The following is a 27,019-nucleotide window of genomic DNA, read 5'->3' on the forward strand; positions in this document are numbered from 1 at the left end:
AATTACACAACAGTTTTCCTTTTTGCTGCTGTGTAAGTTTTTTTATATTGGGCTGCCAAGACAATGTTTTAAATGGAGAAACCAAAGCAAAGCGCCAAGGTCCATAATGAAAGCCATTACTAAGGTTGAAATAAGTTTTTTTTTTTAAAAAGGGAAAAAATAACAAATCAGAAAGTAATGTTTCCAGCAAGCTGAACTGAGATTTTCAAAGAAAGTGTTCAGAAGAGGCTTTCCAAATATGGGAGCAGCATTAAGTCTTAGATTGACTGATCTCTACTCCTTTTAGAAGCTTGAGAGAAGAAACACGAGGTGAGCCAAGCTCCTTTTGGGGCATTGAGGGGGAGGTGGTGGTGTGATATTGTCCCTAGATTAGTAATCCAGAGCCCACGCTAATGCTCTGGGGACATTGGTTTGGAATCCCAACACAGCAGATGGTGAAATCTGAATTCCATTAATAAATCTGGAATTAAAAAAGCTAGTCTAATGGTGACCATTGTCAATTTTCTTTTGTAAAAACCCATCTGCTTCACTAATGTCCTTAAGGACGAGATTTCCTTTCCTAACCTGGCCTACATGTGATACCAGAAAAAAAATTCCCTCTGAAATAGCCTAGCAAGCCATTCAGTTCAAGGGCAATTAGGGATGAGCAACAAATGCTGGCCTAGCCAATGACGCCCACATCCCACAAATGAATTAAAAAAAACTTTAACAATAGAAAAGGTGTGACTCCCATTTGAGGTTAGCAAAGATGGATTTTCAAAAGAGCTCGGTGGAGCATGGAATCAATTGTTGGTTAGGCTTGAGGGTCAAGAAAAAATTGTCTTTGAAATATTTAAGGTAATGAGATATTTACTGCCCCACCAAAAGTTGTGGAGAAGCTTATAACTTTGATTTCAGATATTCTGCTGAGAGGATTGGAGGTGATGTGTAGTGAGGTCTTTAACTTGCATCTTCACCTTGCATGCATTCACTGCTACCAAAGACTGCTGGTTCTCACGAATTTAGTAGTACTAGTAGGCTGCAGTGACCGGGCCTCTGGCACGGGGTCCTGCACTGTGGCTCAGAAGGGAAGGAGGGAGAATGGGAGAGCACTAGTCATCGGGGACTCGATGGTGAGGAGTACGGACAGGCGGTTCTGTGGGCGCAGGCGAGACGCACGGATGGTTTGTTGCCTCCCTGGTGCCAGGGTCCGTGATGTTTGTGATCGCGTCTTCAGGATCCTTAAAGGGGAGGGGGAGCAGCCAGAGGTCGTGGTGCACATTGGCACCAACGACGTAGGAAGGAAGGGTGGCACAGATGTTAGAAGTGAGTTTAGGGAGTTAGGCTGGAAGCTGAAAGCTCGGACGGACAGAGTTGTTATCTCTGGTTTGTTGCCGGCGCCACGTGATAGTGAGGCTAGGAATAGGGAGAGAGCACAGCTGAACACGTGGCTGCAGGAATGGTGTAGGAGGGAGGGCTTCCAGTTCTTGGATAATTGGACTGCATTCTGGGGAAGATGGGACCTGTTCAAACAGGACGGGCTGCATCTGAACCAGAGGGGCACCAATATCCTGGGAGGGAGGTTTGCTAGTACTGTTCGGGAGGGTTTAAACTAGTTTGGGAGGGGGATGGGAACCGGACTTGTAATCCAGGGACCAGTGGGTCCACTCAGAAAGACAAAGAGTGTAGTGAGGTATTGGGGAAGGTAGCACTGTCGCAGAGGACAGATGGGCACGGAGAAGGGTTAAAGTGCGTATACTTCAACGCTAGAAGCATCAGGAATAAGGTGAGTGAATTGAAGGCGTGGATGGGCACTTGGGACTACGATGTTGTGGCCATCACTGAAACGTGGATAGGTGAGGGGGAGGCATGGTTTTTGGAGGTACCTGGTTATAGATGTTTTCATAAGATTAGGAATGGTGGTAAAAGAGGTGGGGGGGTGGCATTGTTAGTTAGAAATAGTGTAACAACTGCTGAAAGAATTTTCGAGGAGGATCTGCCGACTGAGGCACTGTGGGTTGAGGTCAGGAACAGGAAAGGAGCAGTCACCTTGATGGGAGTTTTCTATAGGCCCCCCAATAGCAGCAGGGAGGTGGAAGAGCAGATTGGGAAACAGATTTTGGAAAGGAGCAGAAGTCACAGGGTAGTAATTATGGGGGATTTCAACTTCCCAAATATTGATTGGCAACTCTTTAGATCGAATAGTTTGGATGGGGTAGTGTTTGTGCAGTATGTCCAGGAAGCTTTTCTGACTCAGTATGTAGACTGCCCGACCAGAGGGGAGGCAATATTGGATTTGGTACTAGGTAATGAACCAGGGCAAGTGATAGAGCTGTTGGTGGGCGAGCACTTTGGAGATAGTGATCACAATTCTGTAGCATTCACTGTGGTAATGGAGAGGGATAGGTATGTGCAACAGGGCAAGGTTTACAATTGGGGGAAGGGTAGATATGATGCTGTCAGGCAGGAACTGAGGAGCATAAGTTGGGAGCATATGCTGGCAGGGAAGGGCACGGTCGAAATGTGGAACTTTTTCAAGGAGCAGATAGTAGGGGCCATTGATAAGCATGTCCCTGTCAGACAGGGAAGGGATGGTCATGTGAGGGAACCGTGGTTGACAAGAGAGGTTGAGAGTCTTGTTAGGAAGAAGAAGGATGCGTATATAAAGTTGAGGAAAAAGGGCACAGGCATAGCTCTGGAGGGATACAAGATGGCCAGGAAGGATCTGAAGAAAGGGATTAGGAGAGCTAAGAGAGGGCATGAAAAATGCTTGGCGGGTAGGATAAAAGAAAACCCCAAGGCCTTTTACGCGTATGTCAGAAATATGAGGATGACTAGGGGGACCATAGGTCCGGTCAAGGACAATAGCGGGAGACTGTGTGTTGAGCCGGAAGAGATAAGTGAGGTTTTGAATGAGTACTTCTCTTCGGTATTTACGAATGAGAAGGGGTGTATTACTGAAGAGGACGGTGTGAAACAGATTGGTAAGCTCGAGGAAGTGCTCGTTAGGAGGGAAGATGTGTTGGGGTTTTTGAATAACTTGAAGATAGACAAGTCTCCCGGGCCTGACGGGGTATATCCAAGGATGTTATGGGAAGCAAGGGATGAAATTGCAGAGCCGCTGGCAATGATCTTTTCATCTTCTCTGCTGACGGGGGTGGTACCAGGTGATTGGAGGGTGGCAAATGTTGTGCCCCTGTTCAAGAAAGGGAATAGGAACAACCCTGGGAATTACAGGCCAGTTAGTCTTACTTCGGTGGTAGGCAAGTTGATGGAAAAGGTGCTGAGGGATAGGATTTCTGAGCATCTGGAAAGACACTGCTTGATTCGGGACAGTCAGCACGGTTTTGTGAGGGGTAGGTCTTGCCTCACAAGCCTGATTGAATTCTTTGAGCAGGTGACCAAGCAAGTGGATGAGGGTAAACCAGTGGATGTGGTGTACATGGATTTTAGTAAGGCATTTGATAAGGTCCCCCATGGTAGACTTATGGAGAAAGTCAGGAGGCATGGGATAGTGGGGAATGTGGCCAGTTGGATTAAGAATTGGCTAACTGATAGAAGGCAGAGAGTGGTCTTAGATGGTAAATACTCAGCCTGGAGCCCAGTTACCAGTGGCGTGCCGCAGGGATCAGTTCTGGGTCCTCTCCTGTTTGTGATTTTTATTAACGACTTGGATGAGGAAGTCGAAGGGTGGGTCAGTAAATTTGCAGATGATACAAAGGTTGGTGGAGTTGTGGATACCGAGGAGGGCTATTGTCGTCTGCAAAGGGACTTGGATAGGTTGCAGTGCTGGGCTGAAAAGTGGCAGATGGAGTTTAACCCTGAAAAGTGTGAGGTCGTCCATTTTGGAAGGACAAACATGAATGCAAAATACTGGGTTAACGGTAGGGTTCTTGGGCATGTGGAGGAGCAGAGAGACCTTGGGGTCTATGTGCATAGATCATTGAAAGTTGCAACTCAAGTGGATAGGGCTGTGAAGAAGGCATATGGGGTGTTAGCGTTCATTAGCAGAGGGATTGAATTTAAGAGCCGTGAGGTGATGATGCAGCTGTACAGGACCTTGGTAAGGCCTCATTTGGAGTACTGTGTGCAGTTCTGGTCGCCTCATTTTAGGAAGGATGTGGAAGCCTTGGAGAGGGTGCAGAGGAGATTTACCAGGATGTTGCCTGGAATGGAGAATAAGTCTTACGAGGAAAGGCTGAACATTCTAGGCCTCTTCTCATTAGAAAGGAGAAGGATGAGGGGTGACATGATAGAGGTTTATAAGATGATCAGGGGAATAGATAGGGTAGACAGTCAGAAACTTTTTCCCCGGGTGGAGCAAAGCGTTACAAGGGGTCATAAATTTAAGGTGAAGGGTGGGAGATATAAGGGGGATGTCAGGGGAAGGTTCTTTACCCAGAGAGTGGTCGAGGCATGGAATGCCTTGCCCGGGGAAGTTGTTGAGTCAGAAACTTTAGGGACTTTCAAAAGGCTTTTGGATAGGTATATGGATAAAGGAGAATGATGGGGTATAGATTAAATTGTCCTTGACAGAGGACAAAGGATCGGCACAACATTGTGGGCCGAAGGGCCTGTTCTGTGCTGTATGTTCTATGTTAGTAGTAAATAAACCTGGAAAAGAGATGAACATTAAAAGCAATTTTGTTTTCAAATGATTTAAAAATATAACTGCATCAACAAAACTATTTTAGAATTAAATTGCATTTATGAGTGAACTAATAAGGATTTGCCCAGTCTAGAATTAATAGTACAGACCATGCAGTGAGCTGTGCAGTAGTATAATGGATAAGGCACTCATTTAAACCATGTTTGCAGTGGATTCTTCGGAATGTTAACTCTGCTTCTCTCTCCACAGATGCTGCCAGACCTGCTGAGTATTTCCAGCATTTCTTGTTTTTATTTGTACACTGAAGTTGAGAAGTGCAACAAATCTGCCTTCCCTATGGGCTCTTGGAGAGCTGCGTTTGAGTCAGATTGGGACCTGTCTCTGCAGTTACACAGCCACTTTTTGTACTGTGAAGCATTGCTATGGAGCAGGAGTAGGAATTTAACTGCAGGCTTGTATAACTCCAAAAATATAGACTTTCTCTCCCTCGTTGGCCCCCTACACCAATTATCCCAAGTAGTGAGTGGCTATAAAAAAAAAATCCAGGATAATTTAGAGGAGCAAAGCATAAAAGGGTTACCGTGGAGTTGATCGACTTCTGCAGTTGATGTGTATGATGGCAAAGAGTTTTTTTTGTTTTAGCAAGTTTCACACTTGGTGTGATGTGTTACAAATGGCATTATCAAACCTGTGTTGTGTTCAAGCTTTTTTAACACAGTGCATCCAAAGTTTTACTAGCTTTACTTTCAAGTCTTTGTGTAGTGACTGCTCCTAGTCATGTAAAGCATACACTCAATCATTAACTGTGCAGGTTTTTTTTTTGTCTGACCTACTTTGTTCTACGTCTCTTTTTTTTAAAACTAGCATTGAATTCAGATCACAGATGGTCAGATTTCTGGCGTTGGTCTTTCTGACCTGACCTAATTGCAATGTTAATGATTACGCATGACCATGGTGAATTTGCAAGCTAATCATTATTGTGACAGAAAATTTGTGCATGTCCTTTGTAATGTGTTGTAGAACTGACTAAAGATATAGCGAGATGCAGAACAGTCACAAATGCTCTCCACTCTAAGAATGTATCTATAGTTTCTTCAATGCAGAACAAATTCCTGAGATGTATGGGGGAAAAATGGATGACCCATTGAGTTAACCAAGAGCTGGATTTTAAGGAGTATCTTAAAGGAGATGCGAAGGGGTATGGGAGGAAATTCCAGAAAGTAGAGACTTAAGCTGAAGACACCTTGGAGGGAAGGAATGCACAAGGCCAGAATCCGCCGAATGGAGAGCTTGGGTATAATGACAACTACAAACAGTGTGCTCAGAAGCCAACAACATGATCAAGGATGTTGAAAAGGCAAGGGAAGGTGCCAATAGACTGGTACTTGGCAAAGACAGAGGAGCCAACTGTGATTTTTTTTTTTTATGGATGGAGCAGTTGATAGGAGATTTGATGCATAGCAGAGGAAACCGTTTACACTGTTGGGTAGCATGGCAGCCAGGAAGGAATGTTGGTCGTCATGTGATGGATGGGGCTGGGGAAATTGGGATCAGATTTACCATGCATTTACAATAATCACTTTATACTCTGCTAAAGATATCATTAATGTCAAATGTGAATAGACTGATTTTAAAAAGTCACTGACAAAATACCATACAATGCTTAATAGTAACAAGTTGTGTTTCTTTATATAGTACTACAATAGGAAAGCATTGGGAGTCTGAATTGGCGACCTTAAAAAACAACAATGCTAAACTTACAGCAGCACTACTGGAATCTACTGCCAATGTTAAACAGTGGAAACAGCAGCTCACTGCTTACCAGGATGAAGCAGAGCGACTACACAAACGAGTATGTATTGATACACTGCATCGGATTTCTGCCAATTAGTTGTATAAAGAAGTGATTACACGTTAACTGCTGTGACAGGTTGCAGTCCAATTATTTCAAAAATATTTTGCATACTATCTTAATCTATTAATGCCTAGAAATGTAACTAGAATATTTAAACGAATCTCCAATTTTTCAAAGGGGCCTTTTGTATAGATTTTAGGTTTGCAGGATAAGCGAAGATTGCATGATCTGACTATATAAGTCAGTCTGTATTTGAGTGAGACTAATGGTTATTTTTCAATTAGATATACAAATACTCGAGAGTGTAAGAATTCATTGACAGAATTGGAGTTTGTGTTCTGGAAAAGTAAGATTCTATAGCAATTGCTACCTTCAATGTCTAGAATGTTGTTAATAGCTGCACCTCTTTTTAGAATAGTTCAGAGGGCAAATTTCTTTATCCTCACTGGGTCTGACTAAAGTTGATGGTTTCTGTCTTTAGCAGAAGCTATTGCCAGAAATAATTGAGTAGGAAATAAACATTTGCCTACTAAAAGTTGAGTGCTGCATTTAGAAGATTCTTCCATCTCTACTAGAGAGGCTGTACAGTATGATTGTTCAATGTACAGCCAATTAAAATTGCTGCTTTAATAGATGACGTTAGAATTGGTGTACCGCAAGGTAGAACTTCAGATTCTCATTAGCTCTAACTTTTTTTTAAGGCAAAGTCATCTGTATGGAAATCTAGGTGATGAGTAATTAATTAGACTTCAGATTAGGATGACATTATTTGGAAATTTCATATCACTTGAAACTGAAGCTGAAAACCTTGTGACCAATTTTTTGAAAAAATAACTACTATACTATCTTAATGCAAAATTTCCATCAACTATCCCTTATTGTAACTCGATGTGTCTATTGCACAATAATCTGTTCCATTGATAATGATGCACACATAACCTCGATTTTAAAAAGAAAAATCTGCATTCCTGCAGGAACTACATGTAAAGTGGTGGTGTACATTTGGTGCCCAATATATATAGCAAAAAAAAATGCAGTGTTCTATTCCCTTCCAGTACTGCTGTGAGGCCAGTTGCCTCCATGCAAAGGGAAGGGGGGGGTAGCTTAGCTCCAGGGTTTTTCTAATATATTGTCTAGCAGTCAATTTCGGCAGACTAGGTTGCAATTTATCTGCTTGTGTTACTGTCGACTTTGTCCAAGAAGACAAGTACATCCTCATAAAAGCCTAGAACAGTCTACTGGAAAATATAATACACAAGTGGAGCTTGCTTTTATAAATTGGGAAAGTGGAGGTCAATACTTGTGCAAATTATGTCTAAACACTTACCAAAATTCAAAAATCGATATCCGTGCAATGTCCACCTATTTCTGAGAATGTTGAGTTAAGAATTGATTTGCAAGATAGAAAAGGGGATAACTGCTTAGCTACTGTAATATCCTTAAAAATGTGACCATTTTAATCAAATCTTTTCTTTACCCAGGAATTATTGTTCAGAGAAGTTGCATTTTATTTGCTGTCGGCGAGCCACTTGCATGTTTTATAAAAATGTGGTTTAGGCTTCATCATTTTTTTTTAAGAGGTGATGTAGGTCAAATGCAGATTGTACACTTGTGTTCCTTATAACTGTTTACCAACAGAGATTGTTTTATTGAAATATATTGCCAGCCCCCTGAATCAAATTTGTTTGTGGCCCCTGTAAAGTGCAGCTGTGGACAAAATATTTTGCGCTAATGTGTTTTTTTTTATTCATTCATTCGGGGCATGTGGGTGTCACTGGCTAGGCCACCATTTATTGCTCATCCCTAATTGCTTTTGAGAAGGTGGTGAGCTGCCGCCTTGAACCGCTGCAGTCCTTGGGGTGAAGGTACCCCAACAGTGCTGCTTAGGAAGGGAGTTCCAGGATTTTGACCCAGTGACAGTGAAGGAACTCATTGCTGAATTCATTGTTTTGTGACAATAACCAAAAATAAGCTGCAATATAATAAGAATGGAACATATCTTTTTATGCAAATATACAAGAATCATTATTGGACTTGCAGTTAGAATGGGATGTTAGAAGATAGCAACATAGTGTAGCATACTAGGTGTTAACAGGAAGAGTTTGTTCCTGTTTTTTATATCCTGTTTCTGAATTTCGATGTCTTATTACAAATATACATGGTCAAAAAGCTTTAATCTTTTAATTGCACTAATGTAAAAATTATACAAACTTGTGACCAGATCAGGGCCAATAAATGAGGGATTTAATATATATTGACCATTGCAGAATCTGAATAGTCAATCTGTGGCTGTTTAGAGTTTGGAGGAATGTTTGTTATCTTTATGGAGCAAATCCTGTTGTGAATAAACTCAAATTCCTTCTGCTTTTTAAAAAAAAAATATGGAATGATCACTTCATTACTACATGATAAACTGAGCTGGCTGCTCAGCTTTGCTAAGGATATCAGCTCTAAGTATTTGCAGCAGGAGACAGTTTTTGCTCAGCGCAGGAATTTAGAATTCAATACTTTGTTTACGTACCATCAGCTAATTCCAGAGAGTGGAACGTACATGTATCAAATTGCATGTTTGATGTCATTCGGAAGAGTTTTATATGTTGGTCTGAAGTAGCCATTTGCTGGAGACTACTGAGGAAACAAAGTTGGAGCATATGTTTTTCAATTTGGTTAGTCTGCCCCCTTGTGTTTAAATCTTTTTTCCAGTGCAATGAATGGGGAATCATTTTGCAGCTTTGGTTCTTTACACTTGCACACCCTGATATTTAACTAGAATTCTTTATTTAACCTATAGTCATAAGTAGGACAGAATATTGAAAAGAAGCTGAGTTGAGCTGGAGCACTTGTAAATGTTCACTTTCATATCTTTAAAACTTTTAAGTAATTGATGAATGTTTTAAGTATTGGACTCAGAGTAAAATTTAGCATCTCCTTGTTTTTCACCATTACCGTGCACCCCACCCCAACCAAAGTAATTCTAGCAATAGCGCGATGTTTAGTTATATTAGGTTTGTATAGCAGATTACCATATGCTGACTGTTTAGGGAAGGGATTCCACTTCCTATATTGATCAGAATTGTATGTACTGATTACAGTGCACTAGAATGAACTAGTGTTATGTAATTATACTGAAAGATGTTTGGCATTCAGAGCAAAAAAATGTGCTCCGTTAACTATTTAGCTTCAGCGGTGTATTCATTGCAAATCATCCTGGGGTATAGTTCCTATGTGCTACTAAATAATTGAGTGCCAGCATGATAATGAGGGAGGGAAAAACTGGAAACCTGAAATAAGTTTTGGAAATATGCAGCAGTCAATCAGTCTTTTTTTTTATAAAGACTGCTTTTAACATTTCAGATGTGAAACCTTGAACATTCTTTTTTTTTAATAAAGTATACACACCCAAAATGTCAAAAGCTCCCTTTTTTTCTTTTACAGATGTTGATAACTGCTGTGTATTTCAGCATTTTGCGAGTACAAAGAATAGAAGGTGCACACTCAAAATGCCAGAACCTGTTGGTGAATTGTAGTTTGTTGCTTGCTAGTCTGAAGTGAAGGAGCAATACTCACTTGTTCTAATGTGTTGAATAATAGCAAACTAATGGTAAAGGAAATCCTGTTTATGTTGAAATGCCTAAGAAAGGAGATCAGTGACTAAACTTGCACAATCAAGTCATATGGTTAATGAAAAATGTGCATGAGCAGGTTCCATTTTTTTCCCCCTTATTTCCCTTCACACTCATTGTACACCCAGGTGCAGAAGTCCCCAGGCTGAGTTTTCCACTTGCAAAGTCCTCACACTTGACCATTTTTACAGCAATAATGGTAGCAGTAAAAGTTTCTTTTTAAAAAGTGCACACTGACTTTTTCTTATAGATTCCTAGAAAAACTGGGAATCGTGATCTTAATATGGTCCAAACTGTTAGTTCTATATATTTAGTTAGAAATGCAATTGGAATAACAATAACCATCAGTGAAAACTATGTTCATTTTGATTTTCTGAATTCAGGTTTCTGAACTTGAATGTCTGAGTGGACAGGCAAACGTGCTTAAGACACACAAAACTGAATTGAACAGAACAATAGAAGAACTAGAGGCACAAATGAAAGACAAAGAGGAGGTAAGGGCAAAATACAACTTCCTCCAATTGGTTGAAGCACTGGGGAACATGTGCATGATTATGAATTGAATTCAATCTGAACAGAAGAATTGGTTGATGTCTTTGATCAATTAGAGCACCATATCGTGGTACACTTATCACTTTGAACCAATGACTCTATTTGGAGCATTTTACAAGCAGTAAAAATGTAAAACGAAATACATGATGCATATCTAACAAGACCTAAAAAAAATTTAAATTACTTTCACCACATATATAAATCAAAACTGCATATATTACCTACATGTTGTACTTCAAAATGCAATTTGTTGTCAAAATAGCTCAAAGCATTTCACAAAATGCTGTGTAAATTACAATTCTATTAAATTTAGCATATGTTCAGTTATCACTAACCTGCTTCAATAAGATCAGGATTGGGAAAATGACAATATTCTTCCCTTGTGTTCTTTGACTTTTCTTTGATTCCGTAAACTACTCAAAGGAATACATAGAAATTATAACCAGGAAAAAAACTATTCGGCCCACCCAGTCCATGTCAGTGTTTACCCACCCCACAAGCAAATAGTCCTAATCACATTTACCCACCAAGTTAACATATATCCCTCCAACACCTTTTCCTTTATCCATCTATCTCTCTACTCTAAAGCCAATACTATAATGTTTAACACAGACTTATCATTATCTCTTGGCTTTTAAATTCTATGCCTTGAAATAAAACCTAAAATTTATTCTATGAGCCAAAATTTGTTGCGGTGGCAATATTGGCAGCGAATGCCATGATCTTCCAGTAGCAAACTTACAGCATAAATTACTGGAGAACTGATTAGAATACTGAGCATAGGAATGAAGTCAGAAGCAGTGCATACACACAATCAGGGTGCCACAGTGGGCTTTGAATGCAACAACAGGTCATTTTAATGCTTCTATGAAAGTCACTCTCCATTATCTTTATCTGTTTTTAACCCTGAATAGTTTATTTAAGATTTTTGACTTGGACCTTTTTTAGGTTTTTGGATTGCCATGCGATCTCTGACCGATTTTCTTTTTTTGAGCTCATGGCCTAAGCATGGAATGCAACTGGTAATGATGCATGGTTTGGAAGTAAATAGAGTTATGATTCAGCAAACTACTCAAAGGACATGGGTCCAGGTTTATATATTTAGAAAATGCAGCCCTATGTTTTTATTTTAGGATTCCTAAGGTCAAGTCAACATTTAGACTTTAAATTTCCTTAGTGTCTAATGATAGAACTGGTGTGTGTCCATACCTGCTTAAATTTATGATCAAGATACCAATAAATAATTATCCTTGATGTAGGCAACCTGCTGAATGATTGATTGAAAACAATACTGGTTCTGAGCCGTCTAGGATAATCCTGTAATCCACCAGTACCGTTCCATAACCGTCTAAATGGCAGTGGTGACCAACGTAGCATTAATTCAGCAGATTTGTGATCGCCATTGATTTTGATTGGGGAAGGGTGGTGGACAGAACTATTATAACTGTTTCTGTGAGTGTCTTCTATGGAATAGTGCAAAAATGCCAGGAAATTATGGCATGGTGTAAGCAATGGAATAATGCGCTCTCCATAATTTCCTGGAATTTCTGCACCATAAATAGCATATGCTGTTGGTACAAGTTTTCGGTAAAATTCTGGCCCTTTTTTTATTACAACCTTGTTGATCTGAGGTGCTGCCTTTATTCTTCTATGAGCCTGTTTCTCCAAATCCTCCTCTTTCACAGTGCCAAGCCAATTCCATTCAGCGTTTAATTGTTGCTGTTTCCCCAAAATGTGTCACCTACTAACATTGAATTCCATCTGCTACTTAGCCATTTCCTCCTCCTTATCAATAACCAATTCATTGTAGTTCCCTTTTTGGTCTTTTAAGCAATTAATTACACCTCCTGTTTTCTGTAACTTTGACGGGCCTATATCCAAACCATTGACGTACACTGTAAACAGAGTGAAGAATACCACTACCCATTTCCAGCCACTTGAGTTGGTTGGGAACTGCTCTTAACCCCTTTCTCCCTTCTAACCAATTTCTAATCCAGTTTGTTACCTTCATGTTAATGTCATAACCCTTAAACTTCTCTCGTAATTTCCAATGAATGCCTTGGTAAAAGATTTTCCTAAAGTCCATGTACACTACATCCATTGCCTCTCCCACCCCTTGCCGTCTGCCCTCAAAGAATTCTGACATTTGTTGAACAGTTGTCACTTTTGAAATCCAGGCTGCCTACTTCTAACTATTTTCTCTTTAATCTAAATATGTCGTAATTTCCTCCTCATTAACATTTGTGGTAGAGGAAATGTAAGGTAACTGACAACCTGTATTAGCTTTAACACACTCCTTAAAAATGGGGACTATATTAATTACTCTCCAATCCTCTAGTACACATCTACACTCAATAAAACTCTGAAATATTTTTGTAAGTTCCTCCTTTTGGATTCTCTGATGTATCTGTCAGTTTCTGATACTTACTTTGTCTTCCCTTGGCTTAACTAACATACCAAAAAATTTTCTTTTATCCATCAAACTATTGCTCATCTTGCCCATGACTGTTTCAGGATGCACCACTTCTTCCATATCTTTCTCTTTAACAAAGACCAATGCAAAGCAACTATTAACTACCTCTGCAATTTTTGGATCATTCTATACAAACTGACAATCTTTTCTCCTGTTAGGAATCCCACCTTGCCTTTAACCATTCTCTTTTTTGTGTTCATTATATTTTTAAATACCTTTTGATGCTTTTGAAATTGTTTCCTCCTACACGTTCTTGGCTTACTTTATCCCAGTCGACCTCCTTTATTTTCTGATATTTGAGAAAACAAATAAAGGTAAATCAGTATAGATAAAATGTTCAGGTTTTTAGAATCTTGTCACATTCTACATTTGAAACATGCAATAGAAATGCACTAATTGCTGGATTCCCTCTTTGTACTCACTTGAGTAACAATTGTTTGCATTTATTCTGTATGAAATTTTATGTTTATTTGCTTGCATTTCCCACTCATCAGATGTGAAACCAGTTCTAATAGCTTAATTTCTTATAAAAGTAAAATTACAAATCTGTTATAAAACAAACACTCCATGGGATTAAGGAAGGAAATAATTTGTTTTTATATAACACTTTAAGCATCTCTCAAGTCCCATAGCACTGTATATTACAGAATTTACTTTGAAGTGCCGTCGCTGTTATACAAGTGAATGTGGCAGCCAATTTGCACACAGCAAGGTCTTGGTGAATCCAATTTTGATGAAGCTCATGTTGGCCATGACATTGGGAGAACTCTTTCCTGCTCCTTGAACATGGGGCTTTCAAATCCATCTGAACCACTCAAACAGGAATGTAGGGCCCCGGTCTACTTCGAAGAATAGCACCTCCGGCAATACAACACTTCCTGAATACTGTGCTATTGTGCATCCAAGTCAAGGAGTGGGCTGGCACCTACAGCATTCCATTCAGAAGCATGAGTGCTACCAACTAAAAGAATGGGTTAAATACTATTTGTATGCAACATCTGGATGTGCAATCCAAAAATTGTAAGGAAAGGATGGTATAGTTTGCTGAAAATTATTTGGCAAAAGTATTTTTGCTTATTAAATTTTTCTTCGCATTAATTCCTCCCATTACCAGTCTAATTTTAGAAAATTTGACTCTTGCAAGCAGTAAGGAATAAAAATGTTCTTTACAGGGAAAGTTGAATCTTCAGAAAATGATTAATGGTACAGGTAGCAGTATGATAACTTGGCTTAACCACTTTTAATATGATCACTGATGCTAACATCATTTTTTAGGAAATTGAGCGACTGAAGAAGGATATTGAAGGAGCTAAGAAGCTCGAAGCACAGAGGGACACACTGTCACAACAATTACAGGTAAGTGTTACAGTTGATCCCCCACCATTCAGATTTCTTGGTCATTCGTGTGTAACTTCCCTATAGGTCCTGACTTCAGCCATCTACAGTATTTCACCTTTAGCCAGAAGTGTGCACAATCTAGATTGTAGATTTTTCTATTGTTCGATATAAATTTCTAGACAATCAATAGTGCCTTCTGTTAACTATGTAGTAATATTCCAAGAAGATGGTGCTTTCTTAATCAAGGAAGACTGAGGTAACGGGGAGAAATGGGGGACAAAATACTTGATTCTGCAGTGCATCTCTTAACAATGTGTAGGAACTTTATCACTGTCTAAATGGCAGACATTGATCTTAAGTATACCTCCATATATGACTCAGTGGGGTGAGCCCTTTTTCCAAAAGTCAACATACTTTGCTAATGCTTTTGTAATGCACATATTGCTTAGAAAGATTTATAATGCACTAAATAATTCCAAAGGGTAGGACTGGCACTTCCAATTGCCTGCAACTTAAAATTCCAGTAGGGTGCAAAATGGTTGGGATTTGCAAACTGAAGCAGAAAAGCAGCATTTGGCAGAATGAGCTTGGCAGAATCAGCAACGTCTCATTCATCTGTTTATAATCTACTATTGGTAGTCTTTCTACCTATGTCTTTTCTTTGTTTTATATGAACAGCTTTAGAAGGGGTAAAAAAAGACTACAGACATGGTATGCCTACTGTATTTGTAACATTAGTGAAATCATTATAGAAAACTGATGGCACAATTTACCCATACTGTGGTTCATGAGTAGGTGCTATCTGTAATTAGTCTTGGGTGGGTAAAAGTTTTTCCTGTGCAAGGTATCGAGGGTGTTCTGTGGTGAATTTACTATAGAAAAGGATCACTTTTGTTGCCGAGCATGTACTACAGCTTGGAATTCAGTGTATAAAGTTGCCAGTTTGAGGGATTTAGTTAAAGCTAAACTTCAGTTTCAAGTAACCTTTCCAAAGTTCACAAATCTTGTGAATACTGGACAGGCAATGGCATGTGTGTTGAATGCGATAGCCTCTGGGCTCAAGATAGTAAAGCATGGCAATACTGGCATTTCATAGTGCTGAAAATTCAGGGGATTCAGGCCCATTAACGTTCAGGGATTTACTTTTTTTAAATTCAAGATGGCTTTCAACCATCATTTTGACTCTGGGACTTGCTATGTGTTGACTTCATTACTCTGCAAGAGTATGAGAAAATATCCATTTTTCTAATTTAAGATTGTGAATGCTTATAATCCATTTTCCCCTCTTCCCTTTGTTCATGTCTGTTAGCAATGATTTACTTGAAATGTAGTCCCATTAGAGGAGTGTCAGTGTTCTAGTGGGTGTTTGGTTTCAGCAACTTCCACTTTTTCTCCTTGCTTTAAAGGATGCTATTGTTTGTTCATGCTTTGATTTTAAAGTAGGCCAGAATCCTTATTGCAAATAAATAGATCTTTGTTCTTCCATTTGTTGGTAACAGCTCTATATCCTTCTAGTTAGGGAAGGCATTCTCAATGAAATATAAGTGAATCTTGCACTCCACAGCACCTGTGCTGCTTGGAAAAGGCTGACTGCTCAAGCCCGCCAGGTCACATCAGACAACATGTAGTCGCATAAATCTACTACTTGAAGAATTATATACCATTAATGAAAATAAATGCCTGTGGAAATCTTTTCTATTGAGGATTTCATAAGCCCTCATATTGGAAGAACTATTTGAGGGGTCACTGCTTTTGTTGCCAAATATCCTTTGCCACCCAGCAAACATCACCTCAAACAGTACTAATTTGAGCTCTTTCTTTTCGAGAAAGGATAATTAAGGTAGATTTCGCTGTGTGTTGTCTGAAATTAAGTTGTGTGCATTTCATTTCTTTACCCTGTATTCAGGACCAAAAAGAACAAGATAGCGTGTACAAAGTACATATGTTTTCTGGTTTCCTAAATGTAACTACATTTTGATCCTGTGTGGTGCAAATGGAGACTTATAGTAACTATTGATGTTTTACAGATTTCATTTCAATTCTGATTTTTAATGTTTTTCTAGATTTAAAATCTTGAAACCTAGTTTGTATATTAACTCATTAAGCTATTAAGACTATGCTTGGGTAACTTAAGCTTCAAGAAACCTGTATATCTTCCTTTAACTTTGGTCCAGTTCTATATTCAGAATGCATGTCCAAAGTTACAGGGTAGTTATCTTCTGATCTAAGTACAGAAGCTATTTGTTTTGAAAGATCACCAGCTACCAAATTTGCCTGGAAATATGAAAGCAGATTTGAAGTTTGGTTAATTTAAGTTCTGAGTCTGACTAATTTTAAAGTGAAATTGTTTAAATGTTGTGCAAGGCTGTTGACAATGAACTGAAGAAAAATAAAATCCAAAAAGCCAGTCTCAAAGCTAATGAAAACATAGCTCCATATTCTGAGATTTATTCAGACAGTGTCTTGCTGTGCTGTTGAATAGTTTCTTGAATCTGGATCTAGGTTTCTTGGTTCCACAATGGATGAGACATTTTGCATTCAGGAAATGATCAGTCTACTTGCTGGATGTTTCAAGTGGGTTTGAAGTTGCTTAAGTGCGAACACTGGAGTTGTTGCTAAGTGTTAAGCCTGAAGTTGCTTGAAGGTTGGACTAGAAATGCCCAAAGTAGAGAATGGAAACAATTGCTGATGTGGACTTCAGTTCTGCTAAATAAGAGTTCAAGTTTGATAACAGGAGTAAATGGCAAGTTATTTGAATTCCATATGTATTCAGCAATAACAACTGTATAGTGTGCAAGAAATTGGTGTACTTTTTTTGAACTTCAGTGTTAGATGAGCATACTTCTCACTAAATACCCTTGCTTAAAAAAGAAGCACATCAAAGCCTTTCCTGCATTGAAGTTACAACAACAGGTTGTAATTGTAAGTCCCAAAGACACTTGTTTGCAGCTGAAGTACAGAAAGAGTTGCGAGGACAGTGTTTCTAACTGGATGTATGGTGATTGCTGGACATAATGCTACAAGCCAGTGACGTTACAGCGACTGTACTTTTTCTAATGAGAGAAACTTGAAGATTCGCATGGATACAGAACGGCAGCACCATGATTGACACAACATGGGTATACTTCACTTCTATGTGAAATGTGATCAAGATTGTGATTTGTTTAGCATGTTGCACAAAGAAGCCTTGCTTTCATGTCACAGAACAGACTAAAATTTGATGGTTGGTCTGAAACGAGGAGGAAATTGACTTTTGGTTAACTGTACAACTAGCTGCTGGCTACAGGCAAAATGATTGTATCCTTCTGCTAGGCACTGGTTCCCTGGTAGGCTACAATGGTTGTTTTTCTGAGATCCATTGCTCCAGTGGACATTGATGTCTACATTTGCTGCTACCATCAAGACCAAGCATCTGGGAACGAATGGACTGGGTAGTAAAGATATTAAAGCTAAAATGATTGACTTGGGGGAACTAAGATAGGCTGAACTTCATGTAATATTTTTAAGCAGCATTTTATAAAATTGTGTAAAATTGAAACCTTCAAGTACTTTTGCAAGTCTTAATGTTAAATACTTGATGTATGTTTAAACTGCATAATGTAATCTAGCCCACGGTGAACAGTTAAGCAGTTATTGTACAAAATGAACTTGTTTAATTAGATTTTGTTTTATATGAAATGTTCTTGCAATATTAAATGAAAATGGATTTTTAAAAATGTGAAAAGCAGATTTAAATGTGCAGTTAGCTTTCTGCAAGGTTTATGGCTTGCCTGACCTTTTCAGCTGACAGTCCGCCTCTGCTCCTTCTGACCCGAAGAGAGAAACTAAAGCAGTTGACTTTGACGTTGAACAAAACTGGAGATTTTGAACGGTGGTGATTTTTTTTTTGAAAGAAAGCTTGAAGGCTTTTCCTTAGGAAGGAAAACCTCCAAGTTCAAAAACATTAACATAGTCCTTGGATTTGAATCTAGTTTATGCAGAAGAAAAGCATCCCTCTTCAGTGGGAGAGTCTTTAGAAATGTGACATTAGGCAACAACTCAAGCTTCAGCCAGTTAATGGTAAAAGAACAGATGAGGGAAGTCAACTTCTCATTTCTGGAGGGATTTTCTTGCTGCATTGTCTCAATAAACATTTGCAAACCTGTACTGTGGTCTGAAGTTTTTGTTTCTTGCTGTTTTTACTGTGAGTCTTCAGGAGGGTTTATTTTTTAAAAATGGAACACACTGCCTGAAGAGGTGGTAGAGGCAGGAACCCTCAACATTTAAGAAGTATTTAGCTGAGTACTTGAAACACCATAGCATGCAAGGCTATGGGCTAAGTGCTGGAAAATGGGATTAGAATAGTTAGGTGCTTGATAGCTGGCACACATGATGGGCCGAAGGGCCTGTTTCTGTGCTGTATAACTGACTATGACATTGGGGATAGTAACAGGATGAAGTTGACAATGGATTAATTATTTTATTGTCACTGATGAGATTCTTTATTCTGGAAAGGCAACTGGTTCATTTTAAATTGTAGAATAGGGAGTTAGGTGGCTTCTGTAAGCACTGAAGCCAGGTGATCCAGTACACTGTCATGGGAACAAGAAAGTGTACCCCTATATTTGGTAATGAGAATTTGGTGCACTTCCTTGAAGTTGTGTATGAGTATATGAAAACGTTAGATAACTTTACCTGTAGATAAGTCCAATTGCTTTGCTTTCAGAAGTACAATTTGAAATATAGGCTGGTGGACAAATCCCTATATTATTTCACTCTATTGATGAGTAGCCAGTAGAATTTATGCTACACCTCGGCAACATAATCTGTAGACACATACACAGTGGCACCCAGCTTTACCGCTTTTTAAAAATCTCTCCAATACTTGAGTGCTGTCGGACTGTTGCCTGCCATTCAGTCTTAATTGGGCCATAACTTCCTAGACGAATGTTGAGAAGACTGATGCAATTATCTTCCACCTCCAGCATAGACTACATTAACCTCCCTAGGCAGCTAGCCTTAATCAGACTGTTCACAACCTCTGAGTCCTCAACTCTGAGCTGACCTTTTGTCTCCATACAAAGACCACCTGTTTCCAGTTTGATAACCTAAGCAATTCTTCCCCTAGTTCAGCCATTCTGCTAGTGAAACCCTCATTTATATCCTAGAATTACGTCAAATAGACGCCACCAAAACAGGCCATTTGCCCAACCAGTCTGTGCTGATGTCTATACTCCACAAATCTCCTATTTTCTCATCTCTGCATTTTAGCATATCTTTCTATTCCCTTTTCTCATTAATTTGTCTCGTTTTAAAAAAAAAAAAAAGTCCTTATCCTGGTACCATCTTTATAAAAAGTTTTGCACTTTCTCCAGTGTTTCTATGTCCTGTATATAGTATTGAGACCCAAACTGTGCGTAGTACTTTTAGGTGTGGCCTAACCTGGGGCCGATACAAGATTAACGTAACTCAATTATCAGGCTTGACTATTCCAATGTTTTCTTTGCTAATCCCCCATCCTCCAATAACCTTCACCTTGTCTAAAACTCATACTTGTATTCCATTCCACACTGAGTCCTGATTGACTCTTATCCTTGTTCCTGCTTGACTTCTAGTCCACCAACATCTCATTTAAATTCTTGTCCTTTTTTAAATGTTTCCAAAACATTGCTCTTCTGTACCTCTAAGTTCCTCTCCAGCCATAACAAATTCTCTTTTCCCTCGCCTTTCCCCCTGCCCTCCTTTGTTTGCTGCACCATTTGGAGCTGTGCCTTCACTTGCCTAGGTCACAGTACTTGGAATTTCCTTACTCAAATATTTCAGCCTATCTATTTGCATGCTTCCATGTTTTTTAATTCCTAACTTGTTAACCAAGACTTTGGTAGTCCCTTCTGAATAACTCTTTGGCTCAGTGTGAACTTGAAATGCACTGACTTGTTAAGAGCTTGGTAATTGTTGGCTGTAAATCCAATTCAACTGTTGAAAGCTTGGGTTCATATATAAAGCTCCAGTTCTGGTAGATATAGGTCAAGTATTTTGACAATGAGAGCATCCAGAATCTTTGTCTGCTTCAGTTTACAAAATGTCGAAGAGGTCCAACTGATCTCCCAAGCACTTTTTAAAATCTGCTTAACATTCCACTGGAGCTACACTCTATGTGGTGTCAAGACTAAGAAGAGAGGTGAGGCTAGCTCTGTGGGAAGAGGGGTGGCACTCGCCGTGGAAAATGCGTGTAGTAAACTTGACTGGTTTTAACCAACATTTGAATTATAGGATACAATTTTGAACTGAAGCTCATGTTGGGTGATTGGCGGATAGGGTGTGTGCTATTCTTGCCCTATGGCTCTAACGAGAGGAATAAACCATTTTTGTAGTTGGACCTTGTCTTAAATTGCAGCCTGCCAATGCTCAAAAAAAATAGAGGCAGCTTATCCCTAGGGCTGGGGGAGTAGGTGTGAGTGGGGGGAAAGAGGCAGCACCACGGAGAGGCCATTGGATTTAACCCAGAAGTTGGGAAGGGCGCACCCGGGAGAGGGGGCATTGAGCAACTGGCAGCGGCCCTGAAGATTTTTGTGGAGTGGGTGACCTAAGCTTATTACTTCTAGTCACACATAAATCTGAATTTTTTTTTGGTCGGGGAGGGCATTTTTTAATTGGCCTTTTATCAGACCCTTTTTTAAATTTAAGGATAATTTTTAGACTGCTCAATGCCTGGTACCGATGGGCAAAGTGTGTGCATGGATACTTCACACATTACACAAAAATAGCACCCATGTCCTACAACCAATTTAAATATTTTAAGGTTCCTACCTTTCTTCAGGCAAGCGCACTAGCTATCCATTTTGATGTGCACCTGGAAATCTCACTGGGTGGCTAATATTTTTGTTTTCAGCAGTCTGATTTTCCAATCGCAGTGGGGCAGGTGACAGAATAGTAACCCAGAGAGCCAGGGTATTGCTCTGGGGACATGGGTTCGAATCCCACCACAGCAGAAGGTGGAATTTGAATTCAATTAATAAAAAAATCTGGAATTAAAAAGATAATCTAATGATGGCCATAAAACCATTGTGGATTGTTGTAAAAACCCATCTAGTTTACTAATGTCCTTTAGGGAAGGAAATCTGCTGTCCTTACCTGGTCTGGCCTACATGTATATCCACACCCACAGCAATGTCATTGACTCTTGCATGCTCTCTGAAATGGTCTAGTAAGCCACTCAGTTGTATCTAAGCGCTACGAAGTCAATAAAAAGGAATGAAACCAGACGGACCACCCGGCATCGACATAGGCACCAGAAATGACAACGGCAAACCCAGCCCTGTAGGCCCTGCAAAGTCCTCCTAACTAACATCTGGGGGCTTGTGCCAAAGTTGGGAGAGCTGTCCCACAGACTAGTCAAGCAACAGCCTGACACAGTCATACTCATGGAATCATACCTTACAGACAATGTCCCAGACACTGCCATCACTATCCCTGGGTATGTCCTGTCCCATGGGCAGGACAGTGGTATACAGTAGGGAGGGAGTTTCCCTTTGAGTCCTCAACATCGACTCTGGACCCCATGAAGTCTCATGGCATCAGGTCAAACATGGGTCACCTACCGCCCTCCCTCAGCTGATGAGTCAATACTCCTCCATGTTGAACACGACTTGGAGGAAGCGCTGAGGGTGGCAAGGACACAGAATGTACTCTGGGTGGGGGACTTCAATGTCCATCACCAAGAGTAGCTCGGTAGCACCACTACTGACTGAGCTGGCCAAGTCCCAAAGGACATAGATACTAGACTGGGTCTGCGGCAGGTGGTGAGGGAACCAACAAGAGGGAAAAACATACTTGACCTCATCCTCACAAATCTGCCTGCCGCAGATGCATCTGTCCGTGACAGTATTGGTAGGAGTGACCACCGCACAGTTGTTGTGGAGACGAAATCCTGCCTTCACATTGAGGATACTGTGTAGCACTATCACCGTGCTAAATGGGAAAGATTTCGAACAGATCTAGCAATGCAAAACTGGGCATCCATGTGGCGCTGTGGGCCATCAGCAGCAGCAGAATTGTCCTCATCCACAATCTGTAACCTTATGGCCCGGCATATCCCCCACTCTACCATTACCATCAAGCCGGGAGACCAACCCTGGTTCAATGAAGAGTGCAGGAGGGCATGCCAGGAGCAGCACCAGGCACACCTCAAAATGAGGTGTCAACCTGGTGAAGCTACAACAGAGGACTACTGTGTGCCAAACTGCATAAGCAGCATGCGATAGAGCTAGGCGATCCCATAACCAACGGATCAGATCTAAGCTCTGCAGTCCTGCCACATCCAGCCGTGAATGGTGGTGGACAATTAATTAACTAACTGGAGGAAGGGGCTCCACAAATATCCCCAACATCAAGGATGGGGGAGCCCAGCAAATCAGTGCAAAAGATAAGGCAGAAGCATTAGCAACAATCTTCAGCCAGAAGTGCCGAGCTGATGATCCATCTCTGCCTCCTCCTGAAGTCCCCAACATCACAGATGCCTGACTTCAGCCAATTTGATTCACTTCGCGTGATATCAAGAAACGACTGAAGGCACTGGATACTGCAAAGGCTATGGGCCCTGACAATGTTCCGGCAATAGTACTGAAGACCTGTGCTCCAGAACTTGCCGCACCCCTAGCCAAGCTGTTCCAGTACAGCTACAACACTGGCATCTACCCGGCAATGTAGAAAATTGCCCAAGTATGTCTTGTACACAAAAAGCAGGACAAGTCTAACCCGACCAATTACCGCCCCATCAGTCTACTCTCAATCATCAGTAAAGTGATGGAAGGTGTCTTCAACAGTGCCATTAAGCAGCACTTGCTTAGCAACAACCTGCTCAGTGACGCTCAGTTTGGGTTCCACATGGGCCACTCAGCTCCTCACCTCGTTAGAGCCTTGGTTCAAACACAGACAAAAGAGCTGAACTCATGAGGTGAGAGTGACTGCCCTTGACATCGGGCAGCATTTGACCGAGTATGGCCTAAATGAGCCCTAGCAAAACTGAAGCCAATGGGAATCAGGGGGAAAACTCTGCTGGCTGGAGTCAGGAAAGGAAGATGGTTGTGGTTGTTGGAGGTCAATCATCTGAGCTCCAGGACATCACTGTAGGAGTTCCTCAGGGTAGTGTCCTCAGCCCAACCGCCTTCAGCTGCTTCATCAATGGCCTTCCTTCAATCATAAGGTCAGAAGTAGGGATGTTCGCTGATGGTTGGACAATGTTCAGCACCATTCGCGACTCCTCAGATACTGAAGCAGTCCATGTAGAAATGCAGCAAGACCTGAACAATATCAAGGCTTGGACTGATAAGTGGCAAGTAACATTCTCGCCATAGAAGTGTAAGACAATGACCATCTCCAACAAGAGAGAATCTAACCATCTCCCCATTACCAACATACTAGGGGCTACCATTGACCAGAAACTGAACTGGAGTAGCCATATAAATACCTTGGCTACAAGAGCAGTCAGAGGCTAGGAATCCTATGGCGAGTAACTCGTCTCCTGACTCCCCAAAGCCTGTCCATCATCTACAAGGCACAAGCCAGGAGTGTGATGGAATACTCTCCACTTGCCTGGATGGGTGCAGCTCCAACAACACTCCAGAAGCTCGACACCATCCAGGACAAAGCAGCCCGCTTGATTGGCACCCCATTCACAAACATTCACTCCCTTCACCACCGATGCACAGTGGCAGCAGTGTGTACCATCTACAAGATGCACTGCAGCAACACACCAAGGCTCCTTAGACAGCACCTTCCTACCCGCGACCTCTACCACCTCGAAACACAAGAGCAGCAGATGCATGGGAACATTACCACCTGCAAGTTTCCCTCGAAGTCGCACACCATCCTGGCTTGGAACTATACCGCCATTCCTTCAGTCACTGGGTCAAAATCCTGGAACTCCTGAACAGCACTGTGGGTGTACCTACCTCACATGGACTGCAGCGGTTCAAGAAGGCAGCTTACTACCACCTTCTCAAGGGCAATTAGGGATGGGCAATAAATACTGGCCTCGCCAGCAACGCCCACATCCCATGAATGAATAAAAAAAAAACTGTAGCATTTCTATAGTGACACCAGTAGTGTCACTTTAACTGCAGCCTTAAGCCATGCTGAGTAACTTGGGACAAGGTTAGCTCATTTGTGGAAGATCTATATTCCTTTCCAATCCACTGAGTATTTGGCGATGCAAAATGTAGGAAAATATTAACAATTTCCAAGTGTTTACTGTTTTAGCAAAAGTCAATAATCCACTGCAGATTTAACACTAAAATAGTATTGCAGGATGCATATTTTAGTAGCCTCTTGTTCTTCACCGGCAACTGGTCAAAGGTTAGAGAGGCTGTAATTGTGTTAAGATTATGAATGTAATCAATAATTAAACTCCTAATGGGTTTTCAATGGGAGTTGCTACCTTCTTCGGCAATGTAACCCATATTCTTCAAGTAATGATTAAAACACTTGCTTAACAGAACTTTAACATTTCTAATGGGACATTCCAGCACGGGTTAAAAGTAAATTGTCAGCTCTTGAAAAGTGATGTTTATATTTGAGTTATGCCTGAAGATAAGAGCAGTTATTCTAACATCTTTTATTAGTATGGTTTTAATTTAGGTTTTTGAAGACCACATCAGTGAGTCACTTCCAGGTATTATCCTTCTAAATCTAGTGTTCTCGTGTTGGTCGTAGACTCCTACGGCCACATAAAACTGATATGAAAACAAATCAATGAACGTGAACCCAGAAATTTTGAACTGATTAGCCTAGCATGCATTACGGAAGGGGAGGGTTGCGAGAGAGCATTTTGTCGGATGATATTCATGTGCATGAAGAATATAGAAGTCTTAAGGAGTACTCGGCATGGACTTCAAAGTACTAGATTGTGCTTCACAGTATTGCTGGTTTTCTTTTGACAGGGCAACTTAAATTGGTAGATTAGAGTGTTTGGTAAATATAATTTTAGAAGGCATTCCTAATTCCACAGAAGACTTTTATAGGAGGCTTAGGCTTATGAGATTGATGCTAAATTAGGTTGAAAGAAAATCAAAGTTCTGGAACTACAACAAATCTGTCAGAAAAATGAAGCTGATGTTTCAAATTGACTCGTAATTGAGCCTAAGGAAGAGTTTCCACCTTAAATGTTAACTTCTCTTCAGTTCTTTTGATTTTGTTTTAACCTGATTGACAATTGTTTTAGCAATTCTTGTCACTAGGGAGCATTAAGCAGTGCTATGCTTGAGGTCTCCTCTGAGCCTCTGCAGTTAATGCTAATAAATAGTACAGAAGGAAGGAGTGCCAGTGAAATATAATTTGTTGAATTATTTGGGTATAGGTAGATGGTATTTAAAATAAAAAAGTGAAGTGGTAGAAAACAATTTAGACTTGATTGCTCATTGAATGAGTTCCATTAATCTAAGGTGTTATCAACCAGGTTTGTATCTTAAAGTTGAAAGCTGTGTTTATCTCCAGGCATGCTACCTTCAAAAAGACTTCAGTCTGTTGAAGGAGGAGGGTCAGAGAAGAATAATGTGATTCCACAATGATGATTCAAATATTTGCTCAAAACAATTGAGTGGGAACTTAATGCAAGTTTTTAAAAACCTGAGATGTGGCTAACGATAGAACTAGAGATAATGAGGCTAAATAATTTGTGTTCATTATGACTTAAATGGGCAATTTCCAGTTAAAGATATCCAAAGGCAGCAAAGTCTAAAGTGATCTTCCATTGTGTTGCTTATCTGCTAGAAACTCAGCAATGATGTAAGAAGTGACAGCGAATACATTTTGGTGTTTTTAAAAAGTTTCATTATTTTATATCTAGCTGCACCAAGCATAACCAAAATTCACCCATATTTCCTCATTTATTTTCCAGAATAAGTTTATTATCCAATCAGGAAATATTAGATTTTGCTCAGTGCATTTGTTGTTTTATACTGAAGTAATATTGGAATTCTTGTTTTCCCCAATGCACATTTTTAAAAAAATCTTCAGTTTGTAAGGAATATTAGTCAAAACATTGATTTGAGTTGATCCTCCTGTACCTTTGAACTGGAATACACTCAAATCCTTGAAGGAGAATATGCTTCATTTGTAAATTCACTCTGGAGGGTCTTCCTTGATGTTGGCAACTAAGAATTTGATTGAAACCATTTTGATCCAACCTGTGCAAATATTTGCTTCAATCGCTTTAGAGGGATCAAGGATTTCATTGACAAGGCAGATTAAAGTGGGAGAAAGAATGAGGGTGTACAGTAGAAAGTAGTTTGTCCAATCCAGACTGACAATGTAGGAACAAGAGTAGGCCATTCAGTCCATCGAGCCTGCTCTGGCATTCAATTAGATCATGGCTGATCATCTACCTCAATGCCACTTTCCCATGCTATCCCCATATCCCTTGATGTCATTCGTATCCAGTTATCTATCGATTTCTGTTTTGAACATGCTCAATGATTGAATTCCAAAGAGTCACCACCCTCTGAGTGAAGAAATTCCTCCTCCTCTCAGTCTTAATTGGCTTACCCCATATTCTGAGACTACGTCCCCTGGTTCTAGACTCACCAGCCAGAGGAAAACATCCTGTCTACATC

General features: G+C 40.3%; 1 protein-coding gene across 2 annotated transcripts in view; it reads left to right on the forward strand.

Annotated features, from left to right (window-relative positions):
• Window positions 1-27,019, forward strand: part of homer1b (homer scaffold protein 1b) — a 105,528-nt gene that overhangs the window by 64,045 nt on the left and 14,464 nt on the right. For both annotated transcript variants that reach the window (XM_068029459.1, XM_068029460.1), the window contains exons 6-8: window positions 6,284-6,440; window positions 10,450-10,560; window positions 14,367-14,447. In XM_068029459.1, the coding sequence (XP_067885560.1) occupies window positions 6,284-6,440; window positions 10,450-10,560; window positions 14,367-14,447 (349 nt within the window). The remainder of the gene's footprint in view (window positions 1-6,283; window positions 6,441-10,449; window positions 10,561-14,366; window positions 14,448-27,019) is intronic.

This window comes from Heterodontus francisci, chromosome 4 (genome assembly GCF_036365525.1).
Source record: "Heterodontus francisci isolate sHetFra1 chromosome 4, sHetFra1.hap1, whole genome shotgun sequence".
Taxonomy (NCBI): Eukaryota; Metazoa; Chordata; class Chondrichthyes; order Heterodontiformes; family Heterodontidae; genus Heterodontus; species Heterodontus francisci.